Below are 19,063 nucleotides of genomic sequence, written 5' to 3'. Positions count from 1 at the left end.
TTTCAATCTCAAGACAACGTCGACAGGAATAAAAGATGAAAAAAAAGGAGTAAGATGTAATTTTACCAAAACGCAGAAGAGAGGTACAAAAGTGAACCCGACGTGAATCGAACACGCAACCTTCTGATCTGGAGTCAGACGCGCTACCATTGCGCCACGGATCCTTGACGTGTATATATTTGTTTAAATTATTTTGTAAAAATATTTTTGCTTAAAGTTTGAATTCCATTTGGACAAAATTTTTTTCTACATTGACCCACTTGCAGAGGTTTTGTAAGAAGGTCATCTATTTCAATGGTTTGAGGTATCCGTATCGGTGGATACTGCACAGTTTTGAAGGTGACTAATACTGATATCGATATCAATAATGTATCGATGAAACAATACGGATAGAATAAAATAATTAAAAAAACATTTTAAAGAAAAAACAGGGATAAAAAGAAATGTTAATCAATCAAAGGTCCAACTGATCATCGTGTCTATATAGGGAGGAGACTTCTTCTTTCAATTGAACATTCTAAAGTGTAATCACCTTCCCAGAAGCTTGTTTGATACGGTCGGTCAGTGTCGATATCGTATCAATTTTGAAGGTGACTGATACTCAATTTGATACCGTGCACTAAAACCCATGCCTATTTCTACCTGTAGAGTGTGTTGTTGTTCTGAATTATTAGGGCTTATATCATGCCTTGATGGGAGTGACCAACTAACTGCTAGCCCTCTTTCAGGCCTCTAGTATTTTAGTCAACAACATTAGGTTACTCTGTAATGATTTTGAGACACTTTGTTTCAATTTTGTTCCTCGATCTTTGAATTTGTGAAGCCCACTTGTTAGGGTTTCTTTGTTACGTTTGTCTAAGGTTTGGTGGGGTGAGGCCTCCTTTTCATTGTTCTTTCTTCTATTCTCAGTACCAAAACCTTTAATTTTTAGAATTTTAAAATAAATTGCTTTGTGGAAGCATTCTCCACCTTTTCTCGTAAAAAAAAATAATAATAACTATTTTTGTCACATGGATGTGAAGATCTGGCAATTTGATTATTGGATGTCAAAAGAATCATCTGGATTGGTCGTGTGTCAAATTTCAAACCATAAATTCAATTTAAAATACCCTCATATATGTTGTGCATCTATCCATATAATGTCAGCTGCCTATTTTCAACGTCCATATTGTTCGTAGACTTTAGATTCTTGATACTTGATTTCATGGTTCAAATAATTGGTAGTGGATCGGTCAATTCGAATCGGAATTAAAGGAAATCAATCATGATATCGGCCGATATCAACCGGGTTTTCAAACCGAATCTAGGGTGTTCTGACCGATTCCGATCCGATATGAATCGAAACCTGTGACTATCAACTTTGCTTTATATGACATTTGACATGTGAATGGGGGGCTTTGGGGTATACTTGTCTACAAAATTATAGCCATATCCGAAATGCCATGTGATCAAATCAAGACCCGCTTCTTGAACTCTCTTCAAACCAGTCCACCTAGAATTAGCTTAGAACCTTTATCCCAACTTCACTAGTCTAAAAATTGACATTTGAGTCGGTGTACCGATACTTGACATATCCATGAAAGTATTCAATCTCCTACTTTTCTTCTCCCATGGTGTTTCTTCTTCATCTTTATTGGTGAAAAATGGTTGGATGTGATCGACTATAGGGTGGGCATTTGAACTTCAACAAAAGACTCACTAGTAGCAATAGAATCCAACATGTTTTCAAAGATGTCATGTATTGAAAATGATAGATATTTGAAAATCCATAAACAAGAGATGGTGCATTCTCAACCATATGAACGTCTGGGTTTATCCCTTGTATGTGTAGAATCACGAACACCTTCTTGATAGCCCACTACACAACAAGCCAAAAGCATATACATAGATGAAAGACACCCTAGTTAGAAAACCTATCCATAGGGAGGAGAAAACTGCATCCTCAGCCCTAGACAGAGGAGGATGTTCCATAGGTGGGGGTGGAGTAGGAGATTCTATTGAAGAAGGGTAGAAAATGAGTGAAGTCTTTGAAGACATCCCAATCAATAACTTATCCATAGATGAAAGACCACCTTATGTAGAAACATACACTCACAAGAAGAGGAAAATGACACCCACAAGGAGGAGAATATTTCTAACCTATTAGAAAACTATTTTTTTTTTTTTTGGGAGAATAGAAGAGTTTATATTAATAACTGAATGAACAAAAAAAAAGAAATTATAGTCTATAGTAACGTTTCCCATTGGCGGCATCCCGTATAAGGTTGGACAGAGCTAGTAGGAGAATAATTTAGCTCGTCTTCGGGGAGCCCAGCATGCCCAGGGTGCTGCCAGCCGTTGGGCTGTGCCGCACACATCCCTAGGCATGTGCCAAAATGTGTGCAACACAACTCAACTGCTGGATGCCCCCTGGGTGCGCCCTGAGTGTTGGGCTCGTTGGAGATGATCCTGATCCATGGGAGAACATTTATACAGAGATGAATTTCTTGGCAAGAGTGTAACAACCCTGCCAAAAAACCGGCACAACTATTAAGAGCGCGCACATGATACACAAAATTACAGCACCATGAGCACTCCTTCAGCACAAGAATGTCATTCACCAAGAAGGAAAGCTGATTCACCATGGCCCAGTCCATCACGACCCTTCGTTTAGAAAACTAATTATTGCATTGTGTAGTCATAATCTCCTTTTGATAATCTAATAAAACTAATAGCTCCCACCATCCCACCTTTTATCTAATAATCTTCTTTTTTTTTTTTTGGTAACCAAGCTTTATTAACTAGGGAACAAGGTTCCTGGAAAGTCAAAGTACAGAAGGGGAAATAAACTGGGTGGGGGGGGGGAGCTGAACCAAACTAAAGAGGATTGAGCTGCGGCACTAGTCGTTGCGAGATGATCTGCCACAACGTTAGCTTCCCGCAGGGTGTGATTAAACCAAACAATCTCGAAGGCAGAACATAGGGACCAGCAATCAGAGATGATCAGAGCTATTTGCCAGGGGATAGCAGTGTCCCGCCTGTTAAGAATGTGCACGATTTGCTGATTGTCAGTTTCCATTATGAGGGAATGGATTCCAATTCGCAAGGCCATAAGAAGTCCATGTCTAAGAGCGCAAGCCTCAGCTACCAATGCACCCTGCCAGCCAATACCAGCAGAGAAACCAAAAAGAAGGAAGTTGTGGATGATCTACAAACTCCCCCTATTGCTGCCCTGCCAGGGTTCCCAAGACTCGCACCATCCACGTTAATTTTGACAAAATTTGAAGGCGGGGGAGTCCACCGAATGATGGAACGGCGAGAAGCTATGGAAGGTGTTGGCATGCTGAAAAACTGTTTAGCTATAGCGATAGCTCTGTATAGAATGGACCGGGGGTTGAAAACTGCTCTATTGAAGACTTTGTCCCAGTAGGTCACCCAAATATGCCAGAGTATACTACAAGCTAGAGATGCTTTGACTCATTCCTCCCTATGAGAATGGAACTTGGAATTGATGATCATTATGAGTCCTTGGATGAGGTTTCTGTTAGAGAACAAGTTACTAAAGCCAGAAAGGCTTCATAAGGCCTTCACTGGGGGCAATCCAGGAAGAGATGAGTGGGGGATTGCGCGGATTGGTTACAGTTTTGACACCAAGGATTTAAACTCAGACCCCTTTGATTGAGAAGGTCCGATAGGGGAAACCAAAGGTGGATTGTTTTCTAGATGAGGTGGCGAATCTTAGGCATGGTGGGTAGACGCAACAGTTTGGCCCAGGGAACGGTGCCCGTGAGGGGATGAGCTGTAGAAATAAGGCGATAAGCTGAAGAGACCGTGAACGCCTCTGTAGAGGAGGCTGCTCAAAGAATGCGATCGTCAGTGGGGAAGATGGGAAGGGGAATGGAGAGAATGGATAGAGCTATACAGGGAGGCCACCAGTGGAAAACCAGATCCGCTTTCCAAGTGTCTAACCAAGGATTGATAGAAAGACCATTTCCAACTTGGTAGAACAACCCTTTGCGAAGGACCTCCCTTGCGAAGCACACAGATTTCCACCCCCAGGAAGCGGTGGTAGGGCAGGCAACCAGGAGAAAAGAAGTGTGGGGAAAGTATTTGGCTTTCATTAACTGGGCCCAATGGGAGGTAGGAGGGTGTAACAATTCCCCGCCTTTCTTGGCTAAGAGTGCCAAATTCATAAGAGAAGCTAACCTAACATTTAAGCCCCCCACTTTGTGAGGAAGACAAATCGTATTCCAAGAAACAGTAGGCACTAGAGATTGAACTCCATTCGACCAGAAGCAAGATCTGGTAATGGAATCCAGGGAATGATGAATGGCAGCTGATAGTTTAAAGCAGGACATGGTATATAAGGGTAGAGTAGAGAGGGTGGATTGGATAAGCACTAATTTGTCTGCAGGGCTAAGAAACTAAGATTTCCAATGTTGCAACTTGCTTGAGACTCGGTCTATGAGTCTACTACAATGAGCCTTGGTAAGCTTACCTCCAATGTAGGGAATACCCAAATAAATGTCCAAATCTGATGTGGGAATGATGTGAAAATACTCCCGCGACTGCCGTTTAAGATTGGAGTCAACATTGGGGCTGAACTGAGCTCGAGACTTAAGAAGATTAATGGACTGGCCCGAATACTTGCAGTACTCATCAAGAACCGCAGTGAAAGCCCTGGCTTCACGCATGGAAGCCTCCTCGAATAAAATGAGATCGTCAGCGAAAGCCAGGTGAGAAATTCTCTCGCCCCCTCTGGAAATTTGGATGTCGCTTAGCTTCTGCTCTTGCTGTGCAATGACTAACTTGGTAGAGAGAACCTCCGCACAGAGAACGAAAAGGTAAGAGGAGAGCGGATCCCCTTGCCTAAGTCCTTGCGAGGGCTTCAGAAAAGGAAGCGGCGTGCCGTTCATGATGACTCCAAGCTGTGTACTTTCCACACAGAACATGACTCTGGTAATGAACCACGAATCAAAACCCATATGAGTGAGAGTACTTCATAAAAACGACCACTCCACTCGGTCATACGCCTTAGTCATATCAATTTTGAGAGAGAACAAACCCTTGGTGTCGCGCCGAGTTTTCTTGATCTTATGCAACAGTTCATGGCTGATGAGGACATTGTCTTGAATCTGCCGGCCCTTAATAAAGCTGTTTTAGGAGAAGGAAATGATGCGCCTAAGTATAGGGCGAAGGCGTTTCACAAGAATATGGGAAATGATCTTGTATATGAAATTACACAAGCTAATGTGACGGAATTCATGAATTGCAGAGGGATGGTCTACTTTGGGGATCAAAGCGATGTAGGTGTGATTAAGGGGTAGAGAAAAAGTGCCGGAATGAAAGAAGCTTTTGATGCATTGGGAGACCTCCGGCCCGACAATGGACCATGATTTGTGAAAGAAGAGGCCTGAAAACCCATCTGGACAGGGTGCTTTAGAAGTGGGCATAGACTTGATAGTTCGCCAAATCTCTTCATTGGTAACTTCTCGAGCCAAGGAAAGATTATCCTGTTGAGTCACTCTGCCACGAACTGGGCTGAAATAGGAATCATCAACAAGTAACACTCAGTTCCCAAGGGGTTAGCGCAACTGGCTTGGAGGGGACATGAGACTCCGCCTCAGGAAGCGAGGTCTCGTGATCAAACCTTCGCCGTTGCATAATTTCTTGGGGCCACCCGCCTGAGGCTCACTAGGGCCCAGAAGCTCCCTGTTCGTGCGTGGCACGGGGGTCATGTACGAGCCCAGGGGGGATTTAGTCGGCCTAAAGTCGAATACCCCTCTTGTCTCAAAAATAGAAAAAAAGAAAATTAAGAAAAAAAAAAAAAATCCAGTGAAGCATAACTATCTAAGCCCAGCCCCATTAACCACCGAATCCAAGCCCAACTCAGCAAACCCATGCTCGTTACGACTTACGACGTTACTCCACGGTTTCTCCCCGCCCTAAAATCCATAAAACTGCAGCCTCGTTAACCCTATGGTCTCTTTTACTCGCAGCTTCTGCTGCTTTACCCAATTATCGTAGTGGAAGAGAAGAGAGGGAGAAACAGGAGTTCCTTTCAGCTTCATCTGTGAGTAAATTCTTAATTTAGCGACACTGGACTCTGTACTTACTTGGTTTTGAGATTCTTTCATTAGTTCCTGCTAAAAAATCTGGAAACTCTCTTTTATTTATTTGTTTTTCAATACTATTAGCTAGGATTACGGTGCAGGAATTGTAATTAGAGTAAATATATCGACTTTATTCATTGAGACTGATTGGGAGCTTTTACAGAATTCATTTAGAAGATTGAGGCTTACTGTTTTTTTTTTTGGATCTTATGTTAACTAGAGTAAATATATTTTGTGACTGGAATCAAAACAGTGTTTCCATTCAAACCTCATGACCTGGTTCAATAGATCTTAGGTCTTGGTAGAATGTGTTATCTCATGTATGGCTAATGATCTCTTGATAATTCTGTGATACTTACATAGTTTGGTAAATTTTTTTTAAGGTTTAGTGCTTTTATCTGTTGTAGTTCTCCCTACTAGTTTGTGGGTGTTGGTGTGAAGGGATATACTTGCAATTTTCCTTTTTATTTTCACTGTCAAAAGTTTGAAGACCTAGCATAGACTTTTAACTTCTATCTTGTCTGTAGTCAGGTAATTGTTGATTTTTCCTTGCTGAACTTTCTTGTGGGAGCTTGGTTGAAGCTTAGAGTATCATGGCTGACGAGGAACAGCAGTTCCTCCCATATGTACAAGAGACGGTATTGAAGAAAAGGAAAAATAATGAAGAGTGGGCAATAAAAAGGAGAGAGCAGTTGGGACAAAAGAAGCTGAGAACTAAAGAAAATCGAAAGCTCATCTTCAAAAGGGCCGAGCAGTATATCAAAGAATACCGAAACAAAGTAACCATCTTTCCTTAATCTCAAACACTCAGTTTTCATTTTTGTCATGTAAAATGATGATTAAGAGGTTATTTTTCATGAAATTATCCAAATACTTATATATTAGAATGTATAATAGATGCTCTTTTACATTTTCTGTGTTGTTTCTGATGTTGGACAAGGTCTCCCTACAAAGGATAGGGTTGTTCTACCGGCTATTGGGTTAAGTAGGTTGGCCCTCGGTTTATCTCTATGGTTAGATAGTAAATTTGGTATTAGTTCTCGGGTTCTGTCTTGTATATGATTATATTATCATATATGATAATAGATTACTATTATCGTAATATCATCATATATAATGATGGTCTCATTTATTACATTTTCAATACACTAGGCTAGTGGTCTTTCGTATTCAAGAAACTCAAAAGATGGTATTCAATAGACAACTAATAGTTTGACTGGTTTGGGTTAGAATTTTTTCTAGGGTTTTTCACTATGCAGCTAAAGGGTATAGGTGATTTCTGTGGTGCTTGATTCGTTTTTGCTAGTTGTTGAAGTAATATCAAGTTGAAAGGTTCCCATGATTGTAGATCTATACTAGTCTACATAAGAACATTGATACAGCAACAACATGAAGAAACAAAGTACAAGGAGGGAAGAAAGAACAAAAGAATTCAAAATAGTGCTAGAAGAAGAGACATGCCTAGGTTTCTCCTTGGGTTTTTTCCTAAAACAGTAGCCCATGGCAAACCGAAATCCCATTTTATTATAATAGATAAACTGATTACATTGTTAAAAGAATTAAAGAAAGGGTTGGACTAGCACTTAGACAGTGCGAGCTAGGCCAAGAGCTGTTTAATACTATATTATTCAATCATTTGAGAACCAAATGAGCAGTAGATGAGTTTATAACAGAACAAAGAAGTCTAACCTTCTGTTCAGCCAATAGGTGTTTTCATTATAAGCCAGGGCGCGTAGCCAGCTATGCTTAGTCAAGGAATGAGGAAAAGCAAAATGGAATGAATGGTTGAAGAGACTGATGAGTGAGAGTGCTATGAAGAGCCAGTGCTTTCTCAACACTGATAATATGATGCGCTAGGAAAAAACGATGGCCGAATGCATAGAACAAGTTATTGCAGGCAGGAGTTTCAAATCCATGAATTTCATACTGAGCATCTCGGAGGAAGATAAGCAATTGGAGCGGAAAAACAAAGATTTTGTCCATTTACTACCGAAAAACATTTATTAATTAAAGATGTTAACTCCTAGTTTAACTTTGATATGTACAACAAGAAATCCACATAAGACCGATCATCCAGCTTATTCCAGCAGATAGGTCCTTAAAAGACCTCCCCCCCCCCCCCCCCAAAAAAAAAAAAGAAAAAAAAAAGAAAAAGAAAAAGAAAACACACACACACACACACAAGGAACAAACAAAATTCTGTTGGTGGAAAGAAACAGGTCCTGCTCACTGCCTCACACACACCATACACAAATTAGTAATAATAAAATTTTTCTGAAATCAGCAGGAATTCAAAAAAGGGGGAGGTGGAAGTCATGTTAAATGGGTTATGATTACCTTAAAGAAAAGTATTATATGGGCAGAGTAAAAAATTTGTAAAGAGGAAATATGGGCCTAGGTACTTTTGCCAACAGGCTGTTGCTTTCTTTCCCTTTTTTCTTTATATAAAAAAAAGTGGGTGCTGAAACATTCTAGAGATTGACAGGCTTGGTCTGATGCCGTGTTATGCAGGCCTAGATACTCAAACCTGTGTCTTTTCCATGGCAAGGTAGCCTGAGTGCTAACTCACCTATGTTGTGATTGGCCCTCCCTTTTACTATTCAGTAATTTTTATTTTGCGGGGCAATGAGCTGGTTTGATTATAACCGTTGACAACAATGCCACAAGAGGGCAGGCTTGGTCTGATGCTGTGTTATGCAGGCCTAGATACTCAAACCTGTGTCTTTTCCGTGGCAAGGTAGCCTGAGTGCTAATGTTAGGAACCTAGAACTGAGAAAGAGAGGAATTAAGTTGCAGAAGGACAAGGGGAAAGGAAATGCTGGCTTCGAGGGCAGCAACCTCCAAAGAAGGGGAGACAGAGAAGAGAAGTTTCATTAATTCTTGTTGTCTCTACAGTACCTTACCCATTACATTTATAGACTAGCATTACCCTATCATACTCTAGCAACCCTAACCAATACTCATACCTATTACAAGGCTTTCCTAAAGCTACCATCTGAGAAAGCCAGCCCATTCAGCCCATTCTGTTATAAGCACATGGCTTAACATGCTCGGGGACAGGCGCATGGCCTTTATACATTCTATTACCCCAAGACATGGCTGGTTGGTTGGGCACCTCAGTGTGTGATCGTATCATTACCATCCCCTTCGGACAGAACCTTGTCCTCAAGGTTCTTACTGAGAATGGACATCCACCGGGGTCAAAAATCAAACGTACCATAACCGTTCGTTCAACTTTGCACACCACACGCTTCTTCCCATCTTCACTTGTCACTCTTACCTTAAGCCTTGGGTCAGCAAGCTCCAAATAATTCCCTTGTTCATGCATCTCCAGTGCAAACACTGGAAAATAAACAGGGCCCATCATAGATGACACAGTTGATGAACAACCACTCTTTCCATTTTCATTGCTAGGTGTTGGAGTTTGCAGAGAAGAGTTCTTCCTTTTTCTAATAAGCCCAAGTGGTACCATGCCATAACTGAACATATCAGTCTTATCTAAAATCGATGAACTCGTGATCCATTCCAGTGCTATATACCCGTGAGATTCCTTCATGATCATGAAATGGGTAGCTTGCTCGGGGCTGAGAAGCTTTAATAGTCCAAAATCTGAGAGCTTAACTTGGAAATGTTCATGTAAGAGAACTTTCTCAGGTGTAACATCACAATTTATCATCTTGTGCTCACACCGACTATGCAAGTATGAGAGCCCACTGGCTGTACCGAATGCAATCTCAAACTTCTCTTGCCAGTCTAACACAGGCCCCCTGTTCATGTACTCATAGATCATAAGCTGTTCTTGCCTCTGAGTGTAGAAGCCACTGACCTTACCCAAGTTAATATGGTGAATGTTACCAATCACTACAATCTTTGCAAAGAATTCCTTCCTCCCTTGAACACCAATATGATTTATTTTCTTCACTGCAATAAAAGATTTATCAGGAAGAACACCCTTGTAAACAGACCCCAATTCACCTGAACCGATTTGGTTCTCAAAGTAATTGGTTGCAGCTTCAAGGACTCCGCAATAAAATACCTCAGGTAAACCAAGGATGGAAAAAATCTCATCAAGCTTCAACGAAGAAGAGGAATTTGATATGTCTGATCTTGAATGTGTTGAGAGCTTACGCCTTTTCCACCAGAGTATGCTTAGGACTAGAATTGTAATCAACAAAACGAACCTTGTTGAAGGTAAGAACAGAGCAACCATTGGGAAACCTGAACTCTGATTTGCAGATTGGTTCCCATCTGTGACCACCAAAGATGACCTGACCATCATCTTAATGTATTCCAATAGATCGCTACTGGTCGTGTGGCTTGGGTTTATGAAACCCAATTGATTTTCAAGCAGATAACACAAAATACCCCCAAACTTCTCCCAAATTTCAGGTAGCTGGCCTCCAAGTGGGTTCCCACTCAACACTTCCCTCAGGTTTGGCACCTTTGCTAAAAATAGCGGAATTCCAAGGATACCAAAATGGTTGTAGCCCCAGTCCAAGAACTCCAGTTCCTGCAAACCCACTACGCTCTCTAGGATTTCTCCATCAAAGCTATTTGAACCCAACCCGAGCTGCACTAGCTTTGTCCTCTTCCTGATTGATTTTGAGATATTCCCTTCTAACCCATGGAAACGATTTCTGCAGATTGTAATCGGATCAAGCTAGAGTAAACCACCAATTGCATTTGGGATTTCTCCAGAAACACTGATCCCATTGATAAAGATCAGTCCAAATGCAAGTGCCAAATCTTCAAAACAAAATAAGTCAGCGCTTCTAGAGAATGGCAACAACACCCTAACTATTTTTCTCACTGAAAAACCGTCGAACAGTTGGAGGTCTTGCTCGATTACGATCGCAATTTTATCAAACACCGAATGGGCAGAAACTCGTACCAGAAACTCTCTACAATCAATCTCTGAATGCCATGATTGGAGCCTCCTTTCCGTCGCCGTGAAACAACGAGGCAGAGCTGCACCGGTGGTGATTTTCAGATCGCCGTTGTGTATGACGGACGACACAATGGTAGGAACGAGCTCTGTTCCGGTTGGATTCTGACCGATGAAGGAAGGGACGAGCACTAAGGGTGTCAATTGGGACGGTTCCCGGTATTTGGGACGGGACGGTACCGGTACCGGCACCAAAAGTGCCAATCCCAGTACCGTCCCATTTAGTTAACGGGACCAAACCTAGATCCCAGTCCCGATTACTAGCGGGGCAGGATGGTACCGGTTTTTAAACGGTTCTAGGCACTGTAGAAAAAGGGAGAAGAAGTTTGATTGTTTCTAACAAGGTGGGTTTATTAGTGTTGTGGAATTTTTTCACCATCATGAAATCTAAGTTGTCTACAACTTTTTATAAAGCAACTTAAATTATGAAATCATAGTTCGTATCAAAAAAAATTTTTGAAACATAGTTTTACTTCTTCAAATTCCCTAAGATCACATGTAATAAGCTTCTAATTTTTTTAAATCTAGGGAAGTCCTACAAAATGGAAGAATCCCATTGTGTTTCCTCTTTGATTTTTCCAAACAAAACTCTATTTATCACACATGTCACATGATAGTATGGTACGAAGTGCGAAGTGCAAAAAGGAAGAACCTAGTAGATGTAGTTGGTCGAGGGAGGAGGGAGTAGCACTGTACCAGGTTTTGTGAAGAGAGACTTCAAGCTACGGCTGTTGACCTGTTGTTCCTCTTCGTATTCAAAAGGCAATTAGTGAAACCCTAATGAGTCGTAATTCTTATACCCTTTTTTTTTTTTCTTTAAAAAAAAGTTCTTATATACTCTTTCTTTTTAAACGGTACTAGTAGTTTCGGTACCATCCGGTACCTAATTGGTATTTCGGTACTAGTACCGTTGGGAATCCCGTCCCAGAACCGTCCCATCCCATTTATCATTCGGTACCAAAATTAGATACCAGTACCGTCCCATTAGTAAATGGGACGGTCCGGTACCTGGTTTTAGCGGGACGGTATTGAGACGGTTCCCGGTTTCGGTCCCAAATTGGCACCCTTAACGAGCACTGCTGCCACGATCGTTGAAGCAACCAGATTCTGCTCCATGGCTGCATCGTTGAAGGTTTGGTCTCCATGATCGACGTCGACATCAATCCCAGATTTCAACTCAACTTCCACAATGCCAATTGGAACACGACCAGAGTGGTCGGTGGTGGCCATGGCGTGATTTGATTGCCCTCTTTGTCGAGATCCGATTCCGTTCGCCGAGGTGCGCGAAACAGAGCACGAATAGGGGACATTGGTTTCACTGGGCGTTCTTTTTTAATCATCTCCGACGACTCGTTCGTATCAGCTGGCGGAGAGGGTGGATGTCGACCTAGATCAAAGGGTTGTGTGGCATCAGCAGGCAACATCGGATCTGTTAAGTGGATCCGTTCAGTCGGGGTAGCCTTCATCGATGTCCTCGCGCCAACTGGCTGAGAGAATGGGTATCCTCCTGGAAAGAAAAACGTTGGGCCTTCAGGTGGGAAATAGATTCCAGTCTCGATGCTAGCCGAATTGGTTGGTGGCGCTGCAACACTGAAACCTGACATTTTATCTTGCTTCGTTGAGGCAATGTAGTTGTTCAACGGCGAAGGGTGCTGTGGCGCAACGAAAGTTGAAGTGATCGGATACTGGTCATCATTCACGATGTCGGAATCCCGATCTGAAGCCACGATCGTTGAAACCATTGGGGTTTGGCTCAGGGCAGTGGGAATCGAAGTCGTTGAGTCGTCAATCTTATCATCGTCGGGCTCCCTGGGAATCACAGCATCTCCCACAGTGCCAAGATCCAAATAGTAGATACGTTCGAGCTCGTTGGCGATTGCAGTTTCAAGATATTGTAGGAGCGGAGAAGTCGGATCGCGTTTTTCCCTTGAGTGAAAACAGATGAGAACAGACCCATTGGAAGGGATGAAATGCAAGAGGAAGGTGAATGGAATGGTAGTGGGAGGTTCAACGAAAGCACCAATGTTAGGAACCTAGAACTGAGAAAGAGAGGTATTAAGTTGCAGAAGGACAAGGGGAAAGGAAATGCTGGCTTCGAGGGCAGCAACCTCCAAAGAAGGGGAGACAGAGAAGAGAAGTTTCATTAATTCTTGTTGTCTCTACAGTACCTTACCCATTACATTTATAGACTAGCATTACCCTATCATACTCTAGCAACCCTAACCATAGTTGTCATGGCGTCGCCATGGCGTCCTGGCGTTGGGGGAAAGGGCATATCGAGATCCGCCATGGTATATGTATAAATATCGAGCGATATGGCTTCCATGGCGTCACCATGGACGCCATACCACGATATATGGGTATGTCGACCGATATTTGAACATTTAATGTATAAAAGTCAGGTTTATATATATATATATATTTTTAAAAACGATTTAATAACTTAGATGCTTTTTCGTTAATGTGTATTGGAGGTGTAACTTGAAAAGTTACACCTGCAATACACATTATCATAAAACTTAAAAATATTAAACATAATAACTTATACGGTTATACCCTAATGGGGGGAAATAGAAATCGCAAAAGGGAAAATCGAGAGGAGAGGGATCGTGACTTCGGCAACGGTAACTTCCTCGCTTCCTGCAACTCTCGAGTCTCGGCAGCCTTCGAACAAGTTCGAAGTTCGAACTTCTCTAGTTCTCTGGCAATCTCCAGGACTCCAACTCTCCAAGTAAGTAAATTTTAATTTTTTTTTTAATTTGGATCTTTTTCCTCCTCCCAAGCGAGACCTCGTCTTCTTCTTCTTGATTCTTCTCCTCCCGACCTCAGTGGTATTCTGACCGATGTAGTATCGTTTTTATTTTTATTTTTTCTCTTGCCTTGCTTCCTCCTCCCAGGCAGACCTATTCTTCTTCTTCTTAACTTCTTCTTCAGTTCTTCTCCTCCCAGCCTCCGGTAGTGATTACAGCCAGTAGTATCGTTTTTATTTTTATTTTTTCTCTTGCCTTGCACAGCCACATTTACACACACAGAGACAGGGAGAGAGTCGAGAGACAGAGGGGGGGATTTATTTTTCAGTTAGTAGTCCTTGACTCCTCTCGGTTTTTTTTTCTTTTTCTTTTTCTTCTTTGCTTTGCAGATCACAGAGACAGGGACATAGTCGAGAGAGAGGGGAGGGATTTATTCATTCGAACCATAGTCCTCTCGGTTTTTTTTTTTTCTTCTTTGCTTGTCAACACGAGAAGGGACATAGTCGAGAGAGGGGGGAGGGATTTATTCAATTTTGTAACCATAGTCCTCTCGGTTTTTTTTTTTTTTTTTTTTTCTTCTTCTTGCCTTGCAACTAGCAACCTTGGGACTTCTTGCCTTGCATTTTTTTTTTCTTCTTGCCTCGCACAAGGCACACATACACACAAGTGTCACACACAGAGACAGGGGAGAAAGTCGAGAGACAGAAGGGGGAGGGATTTATTACAGCCGAACTATCTCTGTTTTTTGTTTTTTTTCCTTTTTCTTGCCTTGATTGCGGGTTGCACATCCAGAGAAGGTGTTTGTTTTTGATTTTTCTTCTTCTTACCTTGCACACAGGCACACAGCCACAGGCCCACACATACACAGTACACTTACACACACAGAGACAGGAGAGAGTCGAGAGACAAGGGGGAGGGATTTAATAGTTATTACAGCCGATAGTCCATTACTATTCACTGATTTCACTCACGGTCTCGATCCACAGACTCACAATGTCACACACACAACAGCAGCAAGCACATATTCAACTCCATAATTTCAGTTTTTTTTTCCCCCTCCATCCATTAATTTAAATCTGCTAAAAACCAGTACTTGGATTTTGTGTTTTGACTGTTTTCCATCCTAGTTCAGCTTAATGTTAATATGCTAAAAACCAGTTTAATTGTTTTTTTTTTGTTTTGTTACCTTTGTAGTCTACTAGTGTCTTTCACTCAACTAATGGATGGTTCTACACCAATTAGTAGTGGGGGTGAAAATATTGTAAGTACTGGAGCTACTCCAGGATATGATCCAAGCAAAGGCCCAGCAAGAAAGGCCAAATCAAATAACCCTGGGTGGAAGTATGGGTATTGGCCAGATCTAACAAACAAGAATGTTGTTAAATGCACCCTTTGTGGCAAAGAAATAAGTTGTGGAATTAAAAGATTGAAGCAACATTTGGTGGGTGGATATGAAGACGTTATTAAGTGTACCAAGACGAATGATTCTATTTCTCAGTGATGAGGGAAGCTCTAAATAAAAAAAAAAGAAACAAATTACGAAGTATTGGATGATGATGGTGATGATGATCTTTGTAGAAGTTGGAGGGCAAATACAATCGAAGATACACTAGAAGGACAATCCCGGACTCCTACGGTGCTAGGGTGGCTCCTAGCTCGGGACAATTGCTAAGAAAAGAAAGGTTACTCAGCCTCAAGTAAGGGGTCCCATGGGTGCTCATGTTAGACGGACTCCTGAGCAAGTAGTCAATGAGAGGCATAATAGTAGTTCTACTCAGACTACTATAGAGAACCGTTTTAGGACACCAGAACAAAAAGCCAAAGTTGATTATCACATTGCTAAGTGGATGTATCAGCAAGGTATCCCATTCAATGCTATTAAGGCAAGGACCTTTGAGGTGATGTGCGAGTCTATTGCACAATATGGTTCTGGATAAATTCCACCTTCATATCATCAAGTGAGAGTGCCATTGTTAAGAAATGTTGTGAATGAAACTGCAGAGATGAAGAAAAAATATGAAGAGTATTGGAAGTAGTATGGGTGCACTCTTATGTCTGATGGATGGACGGATAAACGGGGAAGACACTTAATTAATTTTTTCGTTAACTGTCCAGAGGGGACTTATTTCATGGGATTTGTTGATGCATCTGGTATGGTTCAAAGTGCACAAATGCTATTTGAATTGCTTGATAGCAAAATTGATGAGATTGGTGAGGATTATGTCATTCAAGTTGTGACTGACAATGCTTCAAACTATAAGTTGGCTGGTAAAATGCTTATGGAAAAGAGAAGAAAGCTGTACTGGACTCCTTGTGCAGCCCATTGTTTAGACCTGATGTTAGAGGATATAGGTGGTCTGAAAGATTCTAAGAATGTGATAGGTAAGGCAAAAAAAATAACCACCTTCATCTACAGGCACACACGTCTTGATGCAATGAAGAAAAGAACTGGACAAAAGGATCTTGTGAGAGCTGCAGTTACTAGATTTGCAACTGCTTGTTTGACATGTCAGAGTTTGGTTAAGCATAAGGATGCATTGAAGCATTTGTTTATTTCTGATGAGTGGAAGGGTTCCAATTTGTCAAAAACAGAGGCTGGGAAGAAAGTGGAAGAAACGGTGTTTGCTGTACCATTTTGGAACACTGTGGAAGATTTTATTAGAGCATTGAAGCCACTTATTGTTGTTTTGAGGATTGTTGATGGTGATGAGAGGCCTGCTATGGCTGAGGTTTATGTTGCTATGGAAGAGGCAAAAAAGAAAATCCGTGAACATTTAGCACATAAAGAACGGCTGTGGAAGAAAATTATAAATATCATTGACAGGCGTTGGGAGTGTCAGATGGAGCGTCCATTGTATGGAGCCGCATTATTTCTTAATCCCGGAAAATTTTTCATGTTCAAGGAAAGTGAAGATGGCGAACTGATTGCCAATCTACACATCTCATTGATTGATGTCATGACCAGACTGGTGGATGACCCTGCTATACAAGACAAGATAACTTTGCAAATTGATGATTATAGATTTTCAATGGGTTCTTTTGGGAGGGATATGGCGATTAGACAACGGACAACCATAAATCCTAGTAAGTAACTTAGTATTTTTAGTTTGTACCTATTTTGTATGCTACTATGTCTATGATGTATTACTATTAATTCAGTTTTTTTATTATATTTTTATAGTTACTTGGTGGAGTACAAATGGAGGTCGTGCTTTTGAGCTTTCAAAGCTTGCACGACGTATATTAGGCCTCTGTTGCTCTTCTTCTAGTTGCAAGCGCAACTGGAGCACATTTGAGTTTGTAAGTATTAACTTACATGATTACATTTACATTTAATTTATTTCTTAGACTTTTTTTTCACTTTTGTTATGTTTTTTATTGAAAAATGACTTTTTTGTTCTCTCTTGTTTATGAATTCAGATTCATACCAAGAAGAGGAATAGACTGGAACATTCTCGTTTGAATGATCTAGTCTATGTTCAATACAATAGCCGCCTCCAAGAAAGGTTTCAACAAAGACGTGAGCTGGAAGGCAAAAACAAAAAATATGATCCACTAATTCTTGATGAGCTGGATTGGTCTAGTGAGTGGATGGTTACCCAGCCAGTGGAAGATTTAGTCCATCCCAATGATGATCTCACGTGGGACGATGTTGGTAGAGCAATGGGGGCATCGATTGAAGCCCCCATCCGACCAAGGAGAACTCAAGCATCAACCTCTAGAGTCAATGTGACATATTCACGCCGTGGATATGGTAGAGGGAGAGGTAGCTCAAGGATGGTTAATGTTCAGGATGACTCTGAACCATATGAAGACGAGGAAGAAGAGGAAGATGATGTGAATGACGACAAGAATGTCGTAGATGACTATGATGGTGTCGAAGAGCCACGACAAGAAAATCTGCCAAATGCAGATCTTTTAGATGAATATGATAATTAATTAGTTTTGGACCTTTTGGATATTGTGGATTGTTTAAACTTTAAAGTTTGAAGATTAGTTAAGGACTTAAGGTTATCTATATTTGGTATTTTGGTTGATTACTTGACTTTAAATTTTGATCTTTGATTACTATTATACTATATTCAGTTATCTATCTTAAATTATTTTTTTGCTTTTGAATACATAATTTCCTCTCCTCTTTCATCAAATTCATATATATTAATATATACCTATTACTTTGTTCAGGTTGCTTTGCTCCAAATCACACACACTGAAGAAAGACTATTGCTATCAAGTTTCAGTAAACAGGTTAGCCACTTAGCCTATCATTTGATTTTTACTATTGCTTTCAATTATTTGATAGGCTAAACTATATTTTCATACTTTCATATACACTAATGGATATTACACTTTCATGAATTAAACCATAGTATATTAGTAGTAGTGTAGTACACTTTCATGTTGATTTTTGATGTTATAGGACATATATTATAGCATACTAAATGACATTAAAAATAGAGAAAATAAAAAATAAAACATGGTTGACATGCTCGCCATGGCAACGCCATGGCGGGCGACATGTCGATATATCGATGTGACACCCCTCCACCGACTTGGATCGCCGTGACGCCGTGACAACTATGACCCTAACCAATACTCATACCTATTACTAGGCTTTCCTAAAGCTACCATTTGAGAAAGCCAGCCCATTCAGCCCATTCTGTTATAAGCACATGGCTTAACATGCTCGGGGACAGGCGCATGGCCTTTATACATTCTATTACCCCAAGACATGGCTGGTTGGTTGGGCTCCTCAGCGTGTGATCGTATCAGCTAACTCACCTATGTTGTGATTGGCTTTACCTTTTACTAATCAGTAATTTTTATTTTGCGGGGGCAATGATCTGGTTTGATTATAACCGTTGGCAACAATGCCACAAGGGCAGGCTTGAGCTGTTGATTAGAGCTTGTGAGGGCCCTAGGCTGGTCAAATTACCTCTAATTGGCCTGGGTTAGCAAGCAAGACCATAGACCTCTCCCACCAGTGGGCACAGGATAAGGTAAAAGATATTTTTTCTTGGATTCTAGTGGTGGGGGTGGGAGAGAAAAAGGGAAAATGTCTCATCTCATTAGGCAGGCTCAATATCTAGATTACTTTATAAATATCTCATTCCAGTGGATGGTCAGATCAGCCAGTGCTAGTTCTTGGGACTTGTCCAGGCAAGGTGATGCAGAAATACTGACTTACCAGCATAGGAAGTTCAAGAAAGATTAGGTCTAATGTGTCCCAGTTCTATTTTAACAGCCTGGGCCCACTTTGTTTTGATTTAAGTTGT

The 19,063-nt window shown here is 41.1% G+C and overlaps 1 protein-coding gene, 1 long non-coding RNA gene and 1 other non-coding gene across 3 annotated transcripts; 2 read left to right on the top strand and 1 right to left on the bottom strand.

Annotated features, from left to right (window-relative positions):
* Positions 1-92: 92 nt before the first annotated feature.
* On the bottom strand, positions 93-164 carry TRNAW-CCA. The gene has a single exon. It is a non-coding gene; the product is annotated as a tRNA-Trp (tRNA).
* A 5,835-nt stretch (positions 165-5,999) lies between these two features.
* Positions 6,000-6,744, top strand: LOC122657436. Its single transcript, XR_006332307.1, has 2 exons — positions 6,000-6,052; positions 6,675-6,744. It is a non-coding gene; the product is annotated as an uncharacterized LOC122657436 (long non-coding RNA).
* An 8,752-nt stretch (positions 6,745-15,496) lies between these two features.
* On the top strand, positions 15,497-17,726 carry LOC122659241. The gene is made up of 5 exons (XM_043854372.1): positions 15,497-15,647; positions 15,903-16,086; positions 16,204-16,820; positions 16,894-17,087; positions 17,208-17,726. Exons 1-5 carry the CDS (start codon positions 15,497-15,499, stop codon positions 17,724-17,726), a joined length of 1,665 nt encoding a protein of 554 aa, XP_043710307.1.
* Positions 17,727-19,063: the final 1,337 nt, after the last annotated feature.

The sequence above is a fragment of the Telopea speciosissima genome, chromosome 4 (genome assembly GCF_018873765.1).
Source record: "Telopea speciosissima isolate NSW1024214 ecotype Mountain lineage chromosome 4, Tspe_v1, whole genome shotgun sequence".
In the NCBI taxonomy this organism is placed as follows: domain Eukaryota; kingdom Viridiplantae; phylum Streptophyta; class Magnoliopsida; order Proteales; family Proteaceae; genus Telopea; species Telopea speciosissima.
Note: the sequence above shows the minus strand (reverse complement) of the source record. Positions and strands in the feature narration are given on the sequence as shown.

Coding starts and splice junctions, on each gene's coding strand:
- LOC122659241 (XM_043854372.1), top strand. CDS start 15,497: ATGGGTGCTCATGTTAGACGGACTCCTGAGCAAGTAGTCAATGAGAGG. Junction 15,648..15,902: donor TAAGTGGATGTATCAGCAAG/GTATCCCATTCA, acceptor TTAACTGTCCAG/AGGGGACTTATTTCATGGGA. Junction 17,088..17,207: donor ACTGGAGCACATTTGAGTTT/GTAAGTATTAAC, acceptor TTATGAATTCAG/ATTCATACCAAGAAGAGGAA.